Source organism: Scomber scombrus, chromosome 22 (assembly GCF_963691925.1).
Source record: "Scomber scombrus chromosome 22, fScoSco1.1, whole genome shotgun sequence".
Taxonomy (NCBI): domain Eukaryota; kingdom Metazoa; phylum Chordata; class Actinopteri; order Scombriformes; family Scombridae; genus Scomber; species Scomber scombrus.
Genome location: NC_084991.1, coordinates 8,058,174 through 8,080,522, shown reverse-complemented (window position 1 = coordinate 8,080,522; position 22,349 = coordinate 8,058,174). Strand labels below are relative to the sequence as shown.

At 40.2% G+C, this 22,349-nt stretch overlaps 2 protein-coding genes across 3 annotated transcripts; both read left to right on the top strand.

The window, feature by feature from the left end:
* The first annotated feature begins 280 nt into the window (after positions 1-280).
* pyroxd1 (pyridine nucleotide-disulphide oxidoreductase domain 1) lies at positions 281-6,825 on the top strand. 2 transcript variants are annotated; one of them, XM_062443838.1, is made up of 13 exons: positions 281-572; positions 701-781; positions 1,070-1,189; positions 1,715-1,843; positions 2,619-2,692; positions 2,869-3,002; positions 3,143-3,240; positions 3,397-3,499; positions 3,610-3,725; positions 4,696-4,818; positions 5,393-5,530; positions 5,731-5,820; positions 6,184-6,825. In XM_062443838.1, exons 1-13 carry the CDS (start codon positions 465-467, stop codon positions 6,340-6,342), a joined length of 1,473 nt encoding a protein of 490 aa, XP_062299822.1. In that variant the 5' UTR covers positions 281-464; the 3' UTR covers positions 6,343-6,825. The 2 variants fall into 2 exon arrangements, with proteins under 2 accessions (XP_062299822.1, XP_062299821.1); XM_062443837.1 differs by having other exon boundaries at positions 2,869-3,065.
* Positions 6,826-9,119: 2,294 nt separating this feature from the next.
* Positions 9,120-22,017, top strand: etnk1 (ethanolamine kinase 1). Its single transcript, XM_062444147.1, has 8 exons — positions 9,120-9,389; positions 10,804-11,063; positions 11,620-11,760; positions 13,438-13,580; positions 17,424-17,507; positions 17,608-17,768; positions 18,825-18,898; positions 19,062-22,017. The coding sequence occupies exons 1-8, from the start codon at positions 9,243-9,245 to the stop codon at positions 19,132-19,134; spliced, it is 1,083 nt and encodes a 360-aa protein (XP_062300131.1). The 5' UTR covers positions 9,120-9,242; the 3' UTR covers positions 19,135-22,017.
* Positions 22,018-22,349: the final 332 nt, after the last annotated feature.

Here is a 22,349-nt window from a genome sequence, read left to right as displayed (position 1 = left end):
CCAGTGTATTACCACCTCTATTCTTCTTTATCAATGTACTCCTCCCCATGGACATCCTCACTGATATGATACCATGTCCTTTATATTAAATGTCTCTGCTACTGCATACTACATACTACACAGCTAGACTAAAACATCTAATGTCCAAATATAGGCATTCTTATAATATTAGCGCCACTATGACATATTGTTGTTTCTTCAGGTTATAAGTTTCCAAACAAGCGAGTTTGACAAAAAAAAACCTCCTGCTTGCCGTAGTAATTTGTAAACACGGCTGCTATGTTCAGTTTTCACTCTCTCGTGTAGAAACAAGAAACCTCCTGCTAGCTATTACACTAACTAACTAAAGACGTTTCGACTCTCTTTTCTTTTTTACAAATTATACCAACATTGACAGAAACATTTAGGTTAAATATATCCCGGCGTCGGAATATGCAGCACACAGCTAGCTTAATGTTAGCCACATGTCGTTAGCTTTGCAGTATTTGAAAAAAATGTCTGATAAAAAAGAGAAAACCTTCAAGTTTTTGATCGTGGGAGGTGGCATCGCTGGAGTGACATGTGTTGAGCAGGTGAAAATGAATTCATAAGTAACGAGTTAGCTCTACAATTGTTAAATCTATGAATCTGGACACAGGCACTGTAACTGTAATGCATGTGTTGTAGTTACTGTAGTTTAACATACATGTTTTATTAACAGCTGTCATCTCAGATCCAGTCAGCTGATGTGGCTCTGATCACAGCAGGTCCCCACATCAAGGCAGTAACCAACTATAAACAGGTCAGGATGACTTTCCCTATAATTAAAGTCATATAGCCCTAATATTATACTGTATAAGTACCTTTATAATGTGTATAGATTGAATTTCTTTTACTTGACTTGTTTTGTTGTGTTTATTACTTCTAGTTCTTATCTTATTTTGTTTCCCACTGGGTCCTTTAGCGTATAAATGCATGGAGCATGTCCTTTAGTTCATCCAGGAAATGATGACAACAGATATTGACACTTATTTTATTCTAAATCGACATATTTCACCTTGTATTCTTCTAACAACCACTTCATGTGAAGGTGTCCAAGACGCTGGAAGAATTTGATGTGGAAGAGCAACCATCCAGTGTCCTGGAGGAGAAATTCCCCAACCTGACTGTAATCCATTCTGCTGTCAAAGCACTCCACACACAATCACATGTAAGTAGCTAGTTTTGTAGAGGATAATATAATTGTAGAGATAAGCTTTGATATCATAATAGTGTGTATGAAAAAGGGATGTCATATTGTTTCTCATTTGATCATCTATTTATTGAAATGGTTATTATGACTGCATGTAACATCTGTGAGTAACTGCAGTATAAATTGTAACATAAGCCATATATGCTATAATTCCTGATTAATTATATAATGATATAATTTCAACAAAGTGTAGACAGTGATTTCCTGCAACACATCACAACAATGCCTTTCCGGAGACTATTATTTGTCTACCATTGCCACCTTGTGGACATATGGTTACACTATGTGCTCTATTGTAATGTAATGTCTAATAGGATTTTCAGTAGGAGTAAAAAAATGTAGTAAATGTGAACAGAGATGTCCAAAATCACTTCCTTAATTTGTGGAAAAAGATCATTATATTCCTGAAGTGAGAGAAAATAACTTAAAGCTTGATGTGAAAATGAATGACTATCTCCCATAACTTCCTCTCTCTCTTCTCAGTCTGTAGAAACTACAGATGGTCGTGTTTTCGGTTATGAGAAGTTGTGTATCTGCAGCGGGGGCAGACCTAAACTCCTAACTCAAGATAATCCTTATGTGCTGGGCATACGGGACACAGACAGCGCTCAGGTACTGTAGCACCAGTTCACTGTAGATGTTTGTATTGCTATTAACATGCAGGTGTGAATTCTTTGAAGACACTGAACAAATAGGGACTTTCTTCCAGTGGAAACAAGCTACTTTCCTTCTTGTCACTGACATTTCTCCCAAGGTAAACTCCAAACTGGATATATAACCACACAGGATAAATAGTAGCGGTGTGTATGTGTACAGAAGAGCATTAATTAGCTTTTTAAATGCTGTGGCTGCTTCTGTATCCTGTTGCATTTATTTAAATAAATAAAAGCGCTCCATCAAGGTTGAACATTCTGTACTTTGTTAAAAAAAATGTGTATAAATGTTTTCAATGGGCCAGAATCTGCATTAAAATGTACACAGTGAATCAACAGTGAACAGTCATGAGATATACTATCTATGATTAGTTGAAATATTTTGGGAACCTAAAAACAAACAGTGAAAACATTGGAATGAAAACATAACATCAGAATGAGAGCCAGAATTAGAAACTGGTTTATTGCCAAGCAGGTTTGCACAGACCAGGAATTTGCCTCAGTGTTGTGATGCATAATAATAAAAACATAAAAGGTAAGAGAAACTACAAGTACCACAAAAGTCATGTGATCATACATTTTATAATAAAAATAAGGCAATCTAAGTGAAGAGAGCTGTAAAAGCCTGTAAAAAGTATTGACAGGGAATGTGCAAATATTCAGAACAGAAACAATAATAACAGTATAAATGTCCTGTTTGAAGGTTAAAGAACATTTGTGTATTTGTGTTGCAGGAATTTCAGAAGCGGTTGTCAAGTGCAAAGAGAATCGTCGTCGTTGGAAACGGAGGGATTGCCTTAGAATTAGTGTGAGTCTATTTAAACCAGCCCGCTTGTTCTGACACAATATTCTAATCTACATTAAAACGGGGTATGTGTTTAACTGACTGAGCTCATAATGTTGGAACCACTGCATTTAACACCACCGCAGATCATCCACGCTGTCGGTTTATCCCTGAAGTGTTATTGCATATGTGCTGTGTAGGTATGAGGTGGAGGGCTGTGAGGTGATCTGGGCTGTGAAGGACAAAGCCATAGGAAACACCTTCTTTGACGCCGGAGCTGCACAGTTCCTCGTCCCGTTGCTGGATGCTGTTAAACCGGAGAGAGCGGTTCCCTGTAAGAGGACTCGCTACACCACAGAAGAAGCAGCGGTCGGATCGTCACACACTTTCACAGCAGGTCTTCATCTTAGTTTATGCTATAGTAAAATCTGTGCCCGTGCAAAACATTGCTCCTCATGTGTGTGTTTTTGCCAGATAGAAACCTGCGAGGGCGCGGTTCTGGTCCTACAGAGTCCGGCAGCGCTCTCGGACCAGACTGGCATGAAGGGATAGTTCTACAAGGAGCAGAGCAGGTGAGATAGTGTGTGTTACTGAAGGCCTCTGTGCTAATCCCAACAGGTTTGGGTAGTCTATTTATGTGGTAAAGTCCTGCTGCGAATAAACCTGTATGTGTTTCTTGACCTTGTGTTATTCTACACCTCCCTCCACCTTTTTTTGTGTGCGTTCAGGTGTCCCGCAGAGTTTCAGTGGAATACCAGTGTGAGGTGGAAAAGATCTTCACCTCCGAGGAGCTGCTCAGTTCCCCGCGGCAAACACTCAGAACCGACACGGGTGAGAACTGGGTTTGCTAAATGAATTTAAACTGAGTGATCCCTTTCTTGCCCCCCCCCTTTTTTTCCCCCCTAAGACTCTTCAGTCCTCAAGCTTTTCTTCTCTCTCAGTAGGGACCTGGCCTGTTTACATCCAGCTGACCAATGGCAAGACGTTTGGCTGTGACTTCATTGTCAGTGCCACCGGTGTCGTGCCAAACACAGAGCCATTTCTCCATGGTAACAATGTAAGTAAACTCATCCATATACAGAATGGATAATATTTGTAAGCCTATCAGCTGTTTGGGGATGTTCACAATCGTTTTTACTCTATTAGTCATTCCTGCTGGTCATTATCCATCATAAGGTCATATAGCAAGTTTTGAAAAGAAATGCCAGGCTTTCCTTTGCTCCTAAATCTTTTAATTGGACTAACACTGCAGGATCTGCCTATAATTACACAGGGTTTGATGATATAATGTGATGCAGTTAGTATGAAGCACAGCGTTTATCTTATTTGGCTTTTTGTAAGTGGCCAAATATGCATGCCTTTAAAGCCATTAAGGTTTATTGGAAAGTTTGCTGCTGGACACGAGATGTCTTCTACTTCACTGAAAAGTCCATTCATGGTTCCACATCACACTTGTTTATATTGAATATTGGACCAGGATTGTCTCCAAACTAGTTGTAATGTCACAAATCACGCTCACAGGTACACACTGTTAAACTGAGATTTAAGATGAGCACAGAGAAGCTTTCCTCCTCTTGCAGATGAATGTGAAAACAGCCTTTTGGTGTCAAACTCTGCACATACAGAACTAGGATACATTTTGGACACACCTTCCCAATTATTTTAGCCTCACTGTGTTAATCTGCACAGTGAAGCTCAAACATTGCACAGAATGATACAAAGAGTTATTGAAACAGTAAACTATTGACCCAATAATCCTGCCAAATTCTTACCAGTCGTGTTTCGAGTCCTCTAGAGGCCACTGAAGGACAGATCAGTGTCCATCACTCCTAGTTTTCAGCTTGAATTCCCTACAGAAAGCTTATCTCAAAGTAAAGCCACCACCACCACCATGTGTGTAAAGTCTGCATCAGAGAAGAGTTTGCATATCACTTTGTATTTTATGTCTGTGGACTCTTTGTGAACAGAAAAGATAATCAAATATTCCCCTTAAAAATGTTCATTTGGTTTCGGTAATATGTGTTCAGTTTGCGTTAGCGGACGACGGAGGCCTGCAGGTAGATGACCACATGATGACATCGGAGCCAGATGTCTATGCAGCGGGGGATGTGTGCACTGCATGCTGGGAACACAGCCCAATGTGGCAGCAGGTAGGCTGACAGACAGAACAATGTGAAAGATGACATTGTTTTTCCCCCCCTGGCTTTTCATCCTTAAAAACTGCAACATATCTGCTTGATTATTTACCTTTAGATGATTCCCACATCTGAGTATTTATTAGACACATTCTGCCAATACAGTCAAAACGGTTTCAAATTTGATTCAGTGCAATATATCAACTCCATAAATGAAATTGTAAAATGTAAACTGAATCTATGTTGTTAAACATGCAAATTAAAGCAAACACAAATCAAGCTTTACATCCTTGATATGAGCTTGTGATCATGTCTATAGTACAGTATCTGTTTTACCATTTTTTGTTATATTTTTGTTGCAGCCAGCACCACCATATGCTACTTTATTCTAAATAGGTCAATTGATAACTGCGTATTAAGAAACAGGCTTGGTTCAATCCATCTGTCATTGATTGTAAAAATTTACATATTTCTTTGCTCCATTAACAGGTTATTCAGGAAGTTAGAAGAGTGGATATAGAAACTGATAAGGTGAAAAACAATGTTATATTTCCTCTAATCCGAGTGAATCTTGTGTTTATGTGTGCAGATGCGTTTGTGGACGCAGGCCCGTCAGATGGGCTGGTACGCAGGCCGCTGCATGGCCGCCCACGTCCTGTCAGAACTGATCGAGCTGGACTTCTGCTTCGAGCTCTTCTCACACATCACTAAATTCTTCAACTACAAGGTGAGTGAAATTTTACTGCAGTCAATGGAAGCGATTCGAAACAATAACCATCATGTTAATCATCTACTTGGTTAATTATTATAACCATTATAACCATTTACCTTCACTTCAAGGGTAGTAAGTAGTGCTGAGTGTCCTCTTCTCTTTACCTTTAGCCTCATTCACACAACTTCCCCTCTTTCTCCTGGTAATATCCACAGGTGGTCCTGCTGGGGAAGTTTAACGGGCAGGGGCTGGGGCCTGATCAGGAGCTGCTGGTGCGCTGTACTAAAGGCGTGGAGTATGTCAAGGTATAAGAATGTGTCAATACACATACAAATTCAGCGAACTGTCCCTTTATTTATGTAAGCAGCATCGAATCGCAAGCTGATAGGATGCTGTTGTACATTCTTGGAGTGCCGGTAGCATCTGGAAAACATGCCATGTGATTTTGGAATTTGTCACTGTGAAAGGCACCACTGTTTTCTGTGTCTATGATGTAATGTGGTAGTGAGCCAGAAGCAAAGGGAAGGAGGAAGGTGTTAAATAAATATCACGCTTAAACCTTCGGATCAGTCGGGCTTATGTGGAAATTGAATGTATAAATAGATATTGTAGCTAGCATTGTGTCGCATCACCTCCAGCTTTACTACGTCGACCTGTGTTTGTTCCAGGTGGTTCTCAGCGGAGGGAGGATGGTCGGAGCAGTGCTGATCGGGGACACGGACCTGGAGGAGACCTTTGAGAACCTGATCCTCAACCAGATGGATCTGACGCCGTACAGAGATGAGCTGCTCAACCCCAACATCGATATAGAGGACTACTTCGATTGAGACTTTGGGAGCATGTTGAGCAACGTGAACTCGACAATCGTGCAAGGTGGAGGGCGTTGATGCAGAAAATATGAATGTACGAATCCAAAGGTCTGGAGAATTTCAAAAAAATTTGGGAGGAAAGTTGCCTTCAGTGTCCAAGCATCAGACGTGTCTGTTTTATTTTTGGCACTGACAAACAACTGAGTGATAAATGAGATTATCTTGGATCTGTAACGGAATTTATAAATTAAACAAGAATCTATTTTGCTGTAAAATATTTGAAAACCAAATGAAGCGAATCTGTACTGAAAAGGGTGAACATTTCATTTCTCTGTTAGGTTTCATTTCAGTTATCACTGTGGAAATCTGTTGGCTTAGCTGTAGCTTAAATGCAAAATCCACATCTTAAAACTATTCAACTCATAAGTACACAGATTGTTTTTTTTTTAATGCAGAAGAATGGAACATGTTCACCAGCACTTGGTTAAATAAACAAAAAGGAAAATCCTTTTGATGCTGTGTTGTCTTAGAGACTTATGATCATATTTCAACCTAAACCACAACGACGCCTCCTCCTGTGCCTCAGCAGGCAATAGACATTATGAAGCCAGAATAATACAGTCTTTTGTTCTTTGGATATGTTGCTCTTGGGGTTGCTGCTATTCGAAAATCCCCTAAAAGTCCACATTTGAAAGGACAGTAAGTATTAGAAGTGGAAAGTGTTAATTCCACTAGAAGTGTTCAAAAAACTAAAAACAGAAGTCAACCGCTCACTTGCATGTACACAGTATGTGTTACTTGTTCATAAGGTCACAAGATTATTGATTCAGCTGCTCCCATTGGCTGATAAAGGTTGATATGGCAGCCTTGTGTTTTCACTCACTGAGCATTATGCAAAACCAGTAAAAAATCAACATGGGTGCAAGGCAACAATTGTGCAAGAAACTGTCCAGCAGTGAGGGGGGGAAATGAAGGCTTTTTCCAGTTATTTTGCCTAATTTGAAACTAGGGAAACAAGTTAGCATGTCTCATGAATAAACAGCACTCTTCTTCTGTAAAGAGGTAGTGATAAGGTTTCCCAGCGCGAGATGACACCATCCATTCTGCTGTAGAGAAGCTGATTGCACAGGGTATTTTCACCAGGTGTAAGTGTGTGCTACCTGTGTGGGTGGTGAGCAGGGCAATACTTAAAGGGTGGCTCATACTGACCAAAGTGGTGCATGAATGGAGATAACATTCAAATCATTATTGAACGTGCACAATTTGTGCCATGTTGTGCCAGCGTAGGGATATAAATGGGTATTACATAATTAAAATAGTATTGAGCAATATTGTGCAGATGGAAGTTCATCAGGGGTATCACCTCTGATGCACAGTATATTTAGATTCATATATTTAGAGGGGACAAGGCTCTGCTAGGGGTGGTGTTTCCTCAGCTGGACTTTAAACAGCTTTAAAATGCTTCTCATCGGTTTTGCAAATGCTTCATGCAAATAATATTACATTGACGTCACTCATTGCAGTAACTGTCTCCTTTTAATAAACAGTATATTACATCATTTACATCTTTATAACAAAACAATACTTCATGTTGTAGTGAGATTAGGGTCTTCCAGTGTTACTACCACATACAATAAGTCATTATTGCATTATTGCAGTAATGTAGACAGGAGCAGTACATAGATTTTAAACCCAGTCAGTTATTATGAGGTCAATAACCACTGATCAGAGAACATGATGTTCCCAAAATCATCCACTGTGAGACAAGAAAGCCAGATTAACTTGAGTTAAAGTGGATTTGCCGTCTCTGTGTCTGACTGCTGGCCTTCACAGCACTGACATTTAAAACGCTCAGACCTGACACACAAAGCTCATTTCATTCAAGTAGAATACGGATGTGACGTCTGCAGCATGGTGAGTTACAGGCGCAACAGGTGTACGCTTGTGCGTAGTCACCAAGGAGCACCGATTTAAGAATAAGAAATTGGGAAACTCAAGTTTTACAGTGACACACAACAGTAGGATATAATTAAATAATTAAAAAGTAAAATAGAAAAGGTTATTGTTATACATTGTGTAGCAATTATATGAGTAGTATATAATAAAATAATTTTCACAGATTCCTCTGATATAAGAGCTTGTCATTTAGGAATTTCAGTAAAAACTACAGATGCTTGTTACTGCCTACAGAAATACCCTGAGGCAATATTTACAATCCTGACACTGACAGACTTGAATGGCCAGTTCTGTTTTTTCCCCCTGTGTTCCCCCCTGCCATCCCTCCCCCTCCCTTCCCCTCCTACAACAGTACAACCATCCCTTGCGCAATATGGAACTGTTTTAACAATGACAAAAACAGTTTGAAGTCAAAATCTTGGAATTTGCCACAAAAAGAGCAAACTGGGGCATTAGGCTTTTTAATTTTTTAATAAAATTGATACTACTACTACTAACTTACTAACTAACTAACCATTGTTATTATTGTTATTATTATTATTATCATCGTGTATTTATTTAGTAGTGCACGTTTCCTTGATAGTTAATCTTAAAGTTCTACAGCGTTAAAACATACAACACACAACATAAAGAAAGTAACAGAGGTTGAATAAAAAGGTTTTTAAGCCCATTTTCTTATGTGTGTTTAGGTATTTTAAACGAGTAGATTAGTCTCCACCGGCGGTGCACACCGACTCACCGAAGAAGCGCTTCTTCCTCAGACTACCGTCATGCATTGGGTACATTTTTCCTCCTGCGGGTGGGAGGGTCTTTCTGAGAGGCGTTGCCGCACACCGACTACTTCACGATTATATACGCGCCGCTCAGTGAAACATTTTCATACATTGCGCATTTCGCAGCTGCACACTTCACTGTAATTACCCGAGCTTTTTTGAGACATTTGAAGAATTAAACATTCAACCATGGCCAACTACATTCACGTACCCGACGAGGCTCCTGCTGTGCCCAAAATAGACGTGACAGTTGACGAAGGCGACTACAGACCCGGTGCTCTGAAGCTGATCAAGGAGCTGAGACCGAGCTGGAAGCCATCCGAGGTCAAAATTAAGGTGCCATTTCTGTCATTAATTAAACATTTTAGCACTAGCACAATTTTCCACACCGTGTATATCAATTTATTTATCGTTACAGTTGTTTAAAAACGCAATAAAACGTGAAGTTAGCGCTCTGGGGTCGATAGCTAATCTTATTGATTTCTGGAGAAAACGTCACACGAAGCGAGCTAATAAAAATGACGCCACAGGAAGGTGAAAACCCCTAAAGTACACTGCGGGCTATTATAAAAAAAATACTGTTGACATGCACACACACACTCTGGTCGGTGATTTCATTGACATGTTATGTTGCTGTGGAGATTTTCCACCTGGTTAGGGTTAATGTTTCTCCTTTTGTGAATTAGCATCTGCGTCAGCTCAGGTCGGGATCAGACAGTGGGAGTCTCTCGCCGCTTTTTGGTGCAGAGACTGCAAACCTAAACCAGCCTTTTCATACGAGTTACTGAAACGACGTCATGCTGTAGCCTATGTAAACTGTTTATATATATATATATATATCCTTGTGCGTGTTGGAGGCAAGGTAATGAGGAGAGAGAGGTGAAAAAGAGGTGTATTTGTCGGTTAGGACCCAAATGTTACGCCCCAGTGACTGCCTTTCTGGAATTTATGAGATTGGCAGAGAGTTTGAGAAGCAACTCTTGTGTTAAGAATGGGTTATATAATCCCACTAATGTGTAAACTATTTGAAAGAAACACAGATAACAGATTATATATAACAGACTTTTTTTTTTTTTTTTTTTTTTTTTGCACAAGTGTCTTTTCTTGTTCAAAAGGGCACAAAACACATAACACATGCACTCAATGTAACATTACTGTCTGTGCAAACACCTGGAAAGGGAATTATGTTCCAGTCTAGTAACATAATGGGGGTGTGGCTGTGCTTGGTAAACATTGAGAGGATGGGGACAGGTCACATGCTCTGTCACACTTGTCTCTATTTCATCAATGAGAGCAAAATGGGGACTCAGCAAATGCCACTCATTGCTTCCTCATGAAAAATAAAATTCCTGACAGTGCTGTCATTCTCAGTCAATCCCTGATAGAGTGAACAATTAGGGCTGGTATGCTGGAACCTCCCACCTCTCACCAAAAATGTTGCCCCCCTGCTTCACAGCAGAGCCAGTTCAGCTTAAATCAACTCAGACACGACTTAAATTTTCATGGCTTTGTTCCTTTCCCCCCCTCTGTGTCCTGTTGCTTGCCAAAATCTGACTCCTCTCAGAACTTATGTAATGCTTAAAACAGTGTAGGTTTTCAGGCACAAATAGCATACCGTGGAGGATGGTCCCGCTGTCGTCCAAACTGTAGGCGTCAAGATTGTTGCAGTACATGAGAAATAATGCTATTTTTTTATTTTAGATATCTGATTCACCTGTTCTCCACTCCTCCTTCTGTATTGTCTCTGCAGTTCTTCACAGATGGGATAACCAATAAGCTTCTGGGCTGCTACGTGGGCGCGGTCATGCAGGATGTGGTTCTGGTCCGAATTTATGGCCACAAAACCGAATTGTTCGTGGATCGGGAAAACGAGGTGAAAAGTTTCCGAGTCCTGCACGCGCAGCGCTGTGCCCCGCGTCTCTACTGTACCTTCAACAACGGTCTGTGCTACGAGTTTCTGCAAGGGACTGCCCTGGAGCCTGAGCACATACGCAGCCAACCTGTTTTCAGGTAAAAATGTGCTTTGTTATGCAACAGAAAGTCTTGAGAGGGGTGTTTTCACAGATTCCTCTGATATAAGAGCTTGTCATTTAGGAATTTCGGTAAAAACTACATTTGCTTGTTACTGCCTACAGAAATACCCTGAGGCAATATTAACAATCCTGACACTGACATGATTGTCTTGTTTCGTTTTAGGCGCCAGACTTGAATGGCCAGTTCTGTTTTTTCCCCGTCTTCCCCCCTGCCATCCCTCCCTCTGCCTTCCCCTCCTACAACAGTACAACCATCCCTTGCGCAATATGGAACTGTTTTAAATCTTGAAATTTGCCACAAAATTCAACTTTTTTTTATAGTTTCCCCAAAATTCATGTTAACCTGGGCAAGTAACTGTTTGATTTGGTTTTAAAATCGAAGCTAAATTTGAGTTTAAACACAGAAAAGTCAAACTGGAAATGTACTTCCCTTCCCATGTATGAAATAATCAAAATCCCTCCATAATGTCATCAAGTGTTATGAACTGTATTTAAATCCTCACATTTCTTTCTCAATCTTTTCTACCTCGCAGGCTCATTGCCAGGCAGCTGGCTAAGTACCACGCCATCCACGCCCACAATGGCTGGGTGCCCCAGTCTGACCTGTGGTTGACGATGGGCAAGTACTTTGCTCTCATCCCCAAGTACCTCAAAGACCCTGAGCAGAACGCCAGGTGAGACCACAGATGTTTCACCGTTAAATGTTTCCATTGGTTGATGAATGCCTCAAAGCCTCATACAGTTTCATTTTCAGTCTAGGCTTTAGAATTAAAAAGAGTTCATATTTGTAAAGCTCTCATAGAAGACAATAGACTTTTTTTTCTTATCACTGTTTCAGCATTACTGACCTACATGTTATCTGGTTTTAAAAAAACAATATTTAGATCAATCGCATCGCAATGCCACCTACACTTGAATTTAGTACATAATAAAGATTTTAAAAAGCCAAGCAAGAACAACCCTTTTTAAAGTGTACTGAAAATATAATTGAGAGTATAAGGACACATAAAGAACAGTGTTAAATGTATTATTATTATAAACTCTGACATGAACCACACAGATAAAGTAAGCCCTGTAATAAACAGAATTGGGGAGGCATTGTTGATTCATACTTGCTACAGCTTTAATATTAAAATCTAGTGAATCCATTAACTCTTACATTACTGAAATTGAAGTCTTGTTTTATGCTTGCACAAGTTAAAATCATGATTGCATTCATTAAGTGACACATCTCAATCTGAACACGTAGGCTACATAATAATCCCTTTTATTCAGTTCGTGTCAGCGTCGACACAAAGGAACAGAGTCAGACTGCATCACGGGGGAAATTGGGAGATGATTGTGGCTTTCACCCACACGCTTTGAGCACTTTGGCACCATTAATAAATCTTGATTTTTGGAAAATGGCGCTGGCAATAAAAACTACCTTCGTGTTTATTGGCACCCAAAATGGATCCAAAACAAACAGTGATGCTGTAGCCTGTTGATTTCCATGAAGGTCATCCAAATATTAACACTGTGGGAGAATCACTGATAAAGACTCTCAAAAGACTCAGACACCTGCACTGTCTAGAAGGGCTTGAATCTGTAGTCAAAAGTGATTAAAGGGAGGAGCAGCAATGACCACGAGGACTTAAGCCTGATTTGTTGTTTTTGTTGATTATCACCTAATTTTCTTCTGCTTGTTGGTAATAAATCAATTAATTAACACAACTAAGCAGCCAAGTGAAGGCAATATGTGTAGGTGTTGTTTTTTTCTTCTTCTGATGAACCCACTTGACTGGACTTTAACATCTTTTAGGGAAATATTATCTTGGGAGCACAATTATCACCGTGTATGTGCATGAAATTCAACTAACCTAATAGGATGGAAATGTAGCTGTGAATAAGCTGTAGTCAGGATTTAAGTAGAGTCACAAAATCTTTGTTTCAGGTAGTAAAATTGGGAGGATTTCAGTTGATGTCCTGTTTATCTAATAAAGATGATCATGCCAGCTTAAATCAGGTTTAGGCTTTGTGGAGAAGGGTCATCGTGTAATCAATGTATTTGGAGTTAAATTGATTACATTTGATAGTGTGAGTCTGTACTCTTATCTTGTGGGTTCATTTTATATTTAAGTACTCCAGCTTTGCCTCTTAAAAAACACAGCACCCGTCTGTAAAATTAGAGTGTATATATTTGTGGTTTGGTTTCTTCCCTTTCTCTTGCTTTCTATTTTTATCTCGACTTTCAGGTTCCTCCTACTGCCTTACTCCCTCAGTCTTTCAGTAGAAACTCTTCCTGCTCCTACTGTACATGTCATCAATGTCCTTACCCTCCTCCACTCTCTGCCCCCCCCCCCTCTCTCCAGGTTAATGATGGAGGTGCCCAGCCCGCGGTGCCTCCGAGAAGAGCTGGTGTGGCTCCAGCAGAATTTGTCAGTGCTGGGCTCCCCTGTAGTCCTCTGCCACAATGACCTGCTCTGCAAGAACATCATCTATAACCAGGAGGCAGGTGAGTATTAACTGCACAGGTGCAGTCAGAGACATTACTGTGTGATTGAATTGTGTCGTAGAGTGAAACCGCATTGGTGCCCTCCGCTCCAGGTAGGATTGCATTACCTGCACTTCCTCAACCCTTGTCACATGCTTCACTCATTGTCAGTGTTTGGATTCGGGCTGCAGGCGTAGACTTAGAACGGTCAGATAAGAGAATATGCTTATTCAGATGTTTGCTTTGCTCAAGATAAACTAATGTGGCGTGTCGATTGATGGAGTTAAAAAGTCATTTGTGTCTGCCTCCAATAAATTTGGTCAAATGTTAATTCTTTGTACACAGATATGTGTTAAACTCATCAGATTTCAATATTCTATTTTTAATTCCAGGTGGAAAACTGTAATCATTGGCTTGTTCAGAATTGAGTGCATAGCAAAGCCTTTTTTAATTTCTTTCCCAAATTCTGTCTGATCTGTCGTTCTAAATCTGTGCTTAAAGTGTAGACTGAAACCACCCTTGTCAGCCTGAACAAACTATGTCTTTACATCATATCGCATACCGTCTCAATTTTATTGATAGCACATGTTTTTTTTGGGTGCTTTTTAGCAATGTTTTTTGTTGCTAAGAATGTCAAGCAACCTGTCCTCAGTGACTTGTGATTTATACCAGTCAAAACTGTACCAGTTATTGTCTGTGTAGGAGACGAATGGCAGGATAAACGTGAGAAAGATTGGGTGACAAGAGGAGAATTCAGGGTTTTTATGTATGTGGGAGGTGGGGTGGGGGTGTTTTTTACGAGCTGTTAGCCCCCTCGTCGGTTCGCGACGAGGGGCGGGGCCCTTCTCACAGCTCCTTGTGTCTAGCCTCTCTCCCTTAGGACTGACAGCCGAGGCTGTGGCTGCCCTGCGCCGCCCTGCCCCTGGGGAGGCAATGGAGAGAGACAAACCTCACGCACAGTCGGCTCTGAGGGCCCTCGTGTAGTCTTCCCTCTACTCAGGCTTAACGGGATGAGTTCATGGCACCCATATCACCCTTCAATGCTACTCGGCCGCCAGTTGTCCCTCGGACATGTTTTGCTAGGCTTCTTGCGACGCTGGTGATAACACAAATGTTTTGTATCGTTTGCACTATAAGTCACTTGCCAGCCAAGTGCCTTCAATGTAAATCTAAGCAAGTTTAAATTACATATACACAGTATGAATCACTGGGAAAACATACGGTGAAGCTGAAACATGCTTCTGCAAAAATGCAGGAAAATAGTCCTGATTGGCTCAAAAAGCAAATATATCCAGTATCACAGGGATCCAGCCAACACCCATTATAGAACTTTCTTAAATTTCAGTTTTCATAAATACAACATTGCCACAAGTGTACATGCTAATATTTAAGTCAATCTTAAGTAAAGCCCTCTTATGTAGACATATTAACGTTTGTGCACGACTTCCATTCATGTTTGCAGACTTGCAGAATCATGTTTCAGGCTTCAGTAAATTGAGACTGAGGTTATCAGTGTTATTATTTAAACACCAAAGTAGAAAGGGACTTGCCCTTTTTTCTTACTTCTAGCATGATCACAAACATGTAAACAATGCACTCACTACTAAACCTCACCTACAAATGACAATCACCATGGAACTGACACCTCAATGGAGTAAAACCACTTTAGCTCCAAACCATAATTACTGTATCTGGCCACGCCCACTCAAGCTGTCTAAACTATCGCTGTATGTATCATATCCTGCACACACACACAGCCTCTTGTTGAAAACAGTAAAGCTGAAAAGAGATTTAACAACCACCACACTGCTTCCTGTCATTGCGGCTCAGCTGCCTTTGCTGATTTGAAACCACACGACAACAGAGAAGCTGCCACTTCCTGTATTGTTAAAACCATGGAACAGAAATTGGAAACTCGATTTTTGTTGCTGTTTTCTTGAGATAAAGCTAAAAGTTCAAAAATATTCTCTCAACAAGTGCTGTATTAGTTTTCTTCTTCTTTTTTTGTTTCTATTATAAACTGGTTTTGTCTCCCAGCCCCTCTCACTTTACTCAGATATTTGCAAGAAGGAATAAAAAAAACACTCTGCACAAATTTCACTCGTTCCCAAGACCACAAAATCTGCAGCTCAGCAGCCAACAGGAAGCCTCTCAAAGACTTTGTCATTTGCAGAAGCAGCAGAGGTGTCATGCTATTGGGTTCACAGTGGACCAATGAGAACTGAGCATTGGAGGGGAGTGTCGTGAGGTCATATGTGCTAGGGGGGGAAAGAAAAAAAAACCAGAGAAGGATTGGGAGTTCGGCAGCTCTGCCTGATGTTTCGAAATTGTGCGTGGGAGCAAGAATGGATAAAAGACAAATGTGTCAGTGAGAGAGTGAGCATGTGTGAAAGATGTGTTTGCCCCAACCTTTTCATCTGCTGCACAGGGGGGCTATAGCCACTGCCCGGAGGTGTTCAGTTGTGTCCCGCTAGGACCTACACGCCGGCTGGTAACCCACCTCAAAGTGTCTTTCTCTATAGTCCAGCACCACCTCAAAAACTACTGTTCCATATGTTAGGGTAAAGAAATGAGCTAAGGCCCCGAATTTGGACCGAATGTATGTCTTTTAATGTCTCTGTAAAAAAACAACAACAACAACAACAAAATACTGGGCTTGTTAAAGTAAGGGTTTGTATTTTGAGATCAGCCACTTGATGACTGAATGCTACCCTCTGTGTTCATTATAAATATACCACACATTATCAGTGGCCTACAATTGCAATCAGACAGCAACACATTATTTGACCTTGTTTCCTCATGCTCTAGTATCAGATTTAAGTCAGCATGTTGACCTCTGGATGTTCTGCAGGTAAATCCATAAACATGTGTACTAAAGAGTTATAACTCCTGAGGGCTTCCAGTTACAGTCAGTACATAGTTTTATGCAAATCGAACAGTTTCTGTGAAAGTATCCGCCAGTGTGTTGCTGTATGATTGCTTTGGCAGGTCACTGTATTTCTCTACACAGCACTATAGTGCCTCTTTGTACGTTCCTGTCTTCCTCCCTTTGTCCCCCTTTGCTTTATTTTCCCTCTTTTTTTTCTTTTTTCATCTCTTTTCGAAACAGAACTTTGACTCGGCCATTTTTTCCCTTCATTCTGCGCATGTATCCAAAACAAACCTTCTCTAGAAAGCCAACTGTCCTCCTTTTTTTCCCCCCTTTTTTTTCTCCAAATGTTGTATGTGTTCCATGTGTTGCATCAGAGCTTTGCACTTTTTCATCTCTGCTAATGTATCCCTGCTGCTTGTTCTTCCATTGCTTGGTAGAAGTGTGATAATTCAGTTAGAGATTGACTGTCTAACCTCTGTGAAGAAGTGTCTTTTTAAATTTTTTTTATTCTCATTTAAATTGTTTCTATTGTAGTTCTCCGGTATACCAACTGCAAGGACAAAAAATACACACACACAGAATTTCCCATGTTTACTTACTTACTCTGTTCTGAATCTATATGCTGACTCGTACTTTCCTTTATCTGAGAGTGGTTGTTATCGCATTTCTTTTCATGTGTGGATAAGTATTGGTCAGCATTTATTTACAGAAGAATACCTAGAAGTCTAAATGTCTTTTTAATTCCCTTTTTTAATTTCATTTCTCTGTGGCGATGTCGCTCATGACCGCTCACGTCCCTCAAAATGCAAACTCTTACCTCTCGCCCGCACCATCGGCCACAATCGGCCAACCAGTCCAGCTAGACAGAAAGAAAGTTACAGTATGAAATTGAAAAGCCTTGACATTCTGAGTTATCAAAGGGAAAACACAACATATTCATTTCATGTCTGCTTCTCGTGTCTGTGCCTAAACAATACTACTTCTCTTTCCAGGTAATGTAAAGTTCATTGACTACGAGTACGCTGGGTACAATTACCAAGCCTACGACATTGGGAATCATTTCAATGAATTTGCTGGTAAGTACAAGTTGTAGTCAAATGTGTTTGATGCTTTTGCTCTGTCAACCCTTTGACGCACCATTTTGAGTGCATAAATGTTTCCTTTTATGTGTTCCAGGCGTGAATGAAGTGGATTATAGTCACTATCCAGGGCGGGCCTTTCAGCTGCAGTGGCTCCGCTCCTACCTGGAGGCCTATAAGGAACATAAAGGCCAGTGCAGTGACGTGACTGACAGAGAGGTGGAGATACTTTTTGTCCAAGTCAACCGATTTGCCCTGGTGAGTATTTGTAATTGCTGCTGCTTTCTAAACCACAGTGGATTAAAATAAAGCAGATCTGCACACGGCCAGTCACATGATGGCTGCTAGAGATCAGAACTCTGTGTATTTCGAAACTTTATTTTTTATTATAACAACATAATTACCAGTGAAAGGATCATCCTGGTTATTTTTGGTAAATGTTTTGATCCAGATATGAGTTCTCATCAGTTTTTGACCGGAGGACAAAGTACAAGAATAACATTAAGATTGTAATCTAATAGTAGCATGTGGTTTCCCCTAAATGGTTCTAGTTTCACTTAACTCTTCATTGTGCCTCGAGGGGAGTGAAGGCTGATGGGAAACAGTAAAACAAAGGTGTCACTGGAGCTCGACACAATATAAAAAAAACTAACAGAAAAGTAATTAGTTTATATTCATATTTAAAATTATGTTAGTTTTGACGTATGCCATATGGTCAAGGACAAGTATGCTTTCTTTTCTATACTTTTTACTTACCGATTACAATCAAAATTAATGAAGAAGAAGAAACAACTGAGCACTTGTAGAGTATAGTAAGGGGCCCCAGCAGCTTGTCCTGAGTAGATTTTCCAGGCCTGCTGCCAGGTGCCGGGTCAGCAAACATGGATTATAGCATGATTTAGCTAAACAGAGCGCAGGGCGATGTGGGCAATAACCTCCACACCTGCTCTCGAGTACGACAGGAGGATGTTTGTGATGTGCTCGTTGATGCGGCCAGCATACGTTCGGTGCTCCTTAACGACCATTGGTAACCCTTGCGAGGCTGGCAGCTCTCCCCCGAGCCACACTCTGTCTTGTTTACTGTCAAGAGGGGAAAAAAAGAAAAAAAGAGGGCATTGTGGAGGATGGGCAAGCGAAGCAATTGTGTTTCTGTGTCAGCTATTTGTTGTTGTTGCCATAGGGCTTCTGCTGGCTTTGTATATGCTGGAGTGAGCTGTGTTTGGTAATTAGAAACGACATTTACTTCTCTACAGTGAGTGCATGCTAATCCTTTGTGTCTGTGTTTTTTGCTCTCCCTCTCTCCTCTTTTGTCAGGCATCGCATTTCTTCTGGGGTCTCTGGGCTTTGATTCAGGCCAAGTTCTCCACCATCGATTTTGACTTCTTGGGGTCAGTTGCTACTTTGAAATAAACCAGCATTCACAGTTCATCATCCCAGACTGATATATTTTTCATCTGTTGAAACACTTGATATTTTTTTAACTAGTATCCATTTTGCAATGATGTTCAGTACATGTTAATCTTATCTCTGACACTGCTCCTCTCCTCTCAGATATGCAGTCCTGCGCTTTAATCAGTACTTCAAGATGAAACCAGAGGCGACTGCGCTGAACTTTCCAGAATAAAAGCCCCAGCCCCCCATCTTCTCTTCCTCCTGCTCTTTCTACCTTCCACCCTGCTCTGCGCCTCACACGACGACTGCAGAGCGCCCTCTAGGGGTCTATGTAGGGAAGAGCCAGACCTGTTCAGTGCCTGCATGTCCCACCCACACGTCCTTATCTCTATAGATTGAATGGACCACAATCTTATCCATCATCCGCAGTCACACACTTTGTCAAGCGGGAGGGTGACCCAAATTATTTGTAGTCTGGGTGCGTGTGAAGTATTCTAAGACGTGCTATAATGTGAAGCCCACATGGCTACATTTACTGAGGTCATTTGAATGATTCTAATGTTGAATAGGATATCAACATGATCTCTGCATATTTGCCAGCAGCTTTTCTAACAGCTCAAACAATTATGAATGGTACCACGTGGGTGAAATATTACCTCATTCACAACCAATACATAGCAACCACCAACATGACTGACAGATGGCCCAAACACTAATCTGATTGCCTGGAGACACCTTTTGTAAAAGCTCACATGAGCATTTTAATGTGGAAACCACTCCAGAGCCGGCCTGGCAAACGAACAGATTTATAATGACAGAAAAGCAATACAAAACCTGCTTTGTTTGCTGAGAAACCAAGTTGGGGATAAAAAAACAACCTCAAACGACAAGATGGAAAGGCCAGTGCTGTCCTTAATCCCTTGTGATAAAAGCCACACAAAGCAAAAAAAAAACAACTTGTGGCCTGCCTTGTGACTCTCTTGTTTTCACCCTTATTTTGTCGCCAGCACACTGCACACGGGTGGTGTGCAAGAATAGCCATGTAGTCATTGTTGCTGTGTAATTTGGTGAGGGCTTGTGTGTTTTGGCTTTCTAGACTGAAGGTAGAAACATCAAGTTGTAGAAGAGCATCTTGTGTTTACATCCAACCTCCTCCCCCTGAGTTAAGTAGTTGTATATCACTGAAGAGTCGATTGAGTTTTTCACTCTGTTTGTTTTTGACATGTCTTTTTGTCTAAATCTCGACAGGAGACACTCATGCATTTCACTGTAATTTGAACATTCCATGTTCATAATGTTAGGCAGGATATTTAGCAGTATCTCACATGGTAGGTCAGCAGTGTGGGGAATATTATTCACTGTGACGTCGGCTGTACGCCACGCTGCACATCGATAAGACCAAACCATTCTATTGTCTGCTCTGTGTCGGGGAAAAGTTTGGGAATAATCTCCAGATATTATAAAACACTGCTGTTCTGGCCCTTATGAACACATGACTCATCATTTCCTATACTTGTAGACCAGTTTTCATTCACATGGTGATGTGGCCTTGCAGATTGTTCGCTATTGTCATTTTTAAGCACTTGATGTTGAAATGAAGGTGTGCAGAAAAGTGTGTCATTTTAGGGAAAAAGAAAGTGAAGTTGGTTATCTAATTTCTTACATCTGTTTTGAAGTTTAAAAAAAAAAAAAAAATGCAATGAAAGCCAGCTGTTAGTGGGACCTGAGGAGCAAGAGCACCATCTGTTGGACAGAGAAAACAATGGCTGCTGTCTGTCACTGTTCTTGATATTCGCGTTTAATATTTTAAAAGGAGCTTTTGGAGGCCTTTGAAAAACGTCATCTCTTGGTTACTTTAATAAGCATACACCAAAGTGCTGACATGTTGTTTTTTTTGCTTGTATATAACGCACACTGTATTGTTTGTCCATGTAGCACAAAGAGAAATATAATAATCATTATAAAGACCTCCTTTTTTAAATTTTTTTTTTTTTCTTTTAGAAATGACAGTTTTTATACTTATTTAAATGGAAATGTTACGGCTGTGGTCTTTGAGAGTGTGTGGATGTTTGCTGGTGCAATAAGAGATGATCTTGGGCAAATTTTTAGAAAAAAAGAATTGAGCTTCCTGAGCAGTTTAAAGCTAAAAATGTAAAACGTGTTTGTTTTCACATCCACTCCAAAACAAGTTACCTTATTACAAGTTTGCCCATAGGCTCTCTGCTGTAACAAGTGTGCAATGCTCCGTGAATAGACCAATACTGACAAAACTGGAATGTCCGCTCACGTTCACACCGCACTGTTCATCCGCCACAACGAAGGAATAAGCATTGAAGTGTTAGTCTCCCAGTGTGCCTGTAAAAGCTTACGGTTTTAAAGTTTGAAGGTTAGGTCTGTTACTTCTGTCTTTACTTTATTGTTGTGTGTCTTTCATGGTGGGGGATTAAGATGGAAGTAAAAGATGGAAGTAGTTTGAGTCAGACCTTATAGGAAATTGAAATCTATGTACATTGAATTTTAAAATACGTAAAAAAAAATTCTTCCTCGGAAATGTATTTGATGGTACCGGCTTTGATTTATATCAACAGTTGAACCATGTGAGATTGTACTGTGTTGGGTATCTGATAAATAGACTGTCAGATCATGTTTACATATAACACATAAATCAATGCAGCTTGTCAAATTCTACTGCCACATAATCCGAATATCAAAAATATTTATAGGTACACTGCTGAAATATTGCTTATAGGCTTTATCACTCCATACATATGAAGCATATATGCATTTCCACTGTGTGTCAGAGGTAATTTCAGTACTACTTAGCACACTACATTTCAGAAGTATGCTTGTATTTAACATTGTAAAGAAACTTGTCCTTATGCGTTCGCTCTGGCCACTGTAGCATATGTTTATATGTACAGTAACGAAATGTAATATCTTTGCCTTTTCTCAAATGTGAATGAATGTACATAGAGGGAGTTTTATTTTCTCTTTTTTTTTTAAAAGTTACATTAAAGTGAATAGTTGCCTGGGGTAAGAGGTGAAATAAAATTTAAAAAATGACATTTTCAATACTGTAAACATGCTTTGAGAAATAAAAGTCTATTTACCCTTATCTGTGTCTTCTTTGAATCTGTGTCTCTTTAGTTGTTAAACAAGGAGTTCTGTCTATGTTTGGTTTATCATTCAAATCATAGAGACAGAATATTTAGAATAATGTTATGGTTGCTAACCATAGTAACCAAGTAGCCATCAATTTGAACTCAATTGTCTTACTCATGTAATAGACACTATTTCAATGTCGGACTGACACTTTTAACTTTTCACTGAAACAGCATCCTCCTGGGTTAACAGCAGGTATATTATCTTGGTGGTGTGGTTGAACATGGTATTATAAACCTGCATACTAATATTAAGTAGTGGTCCATGACAATTAATGGCAGTGGT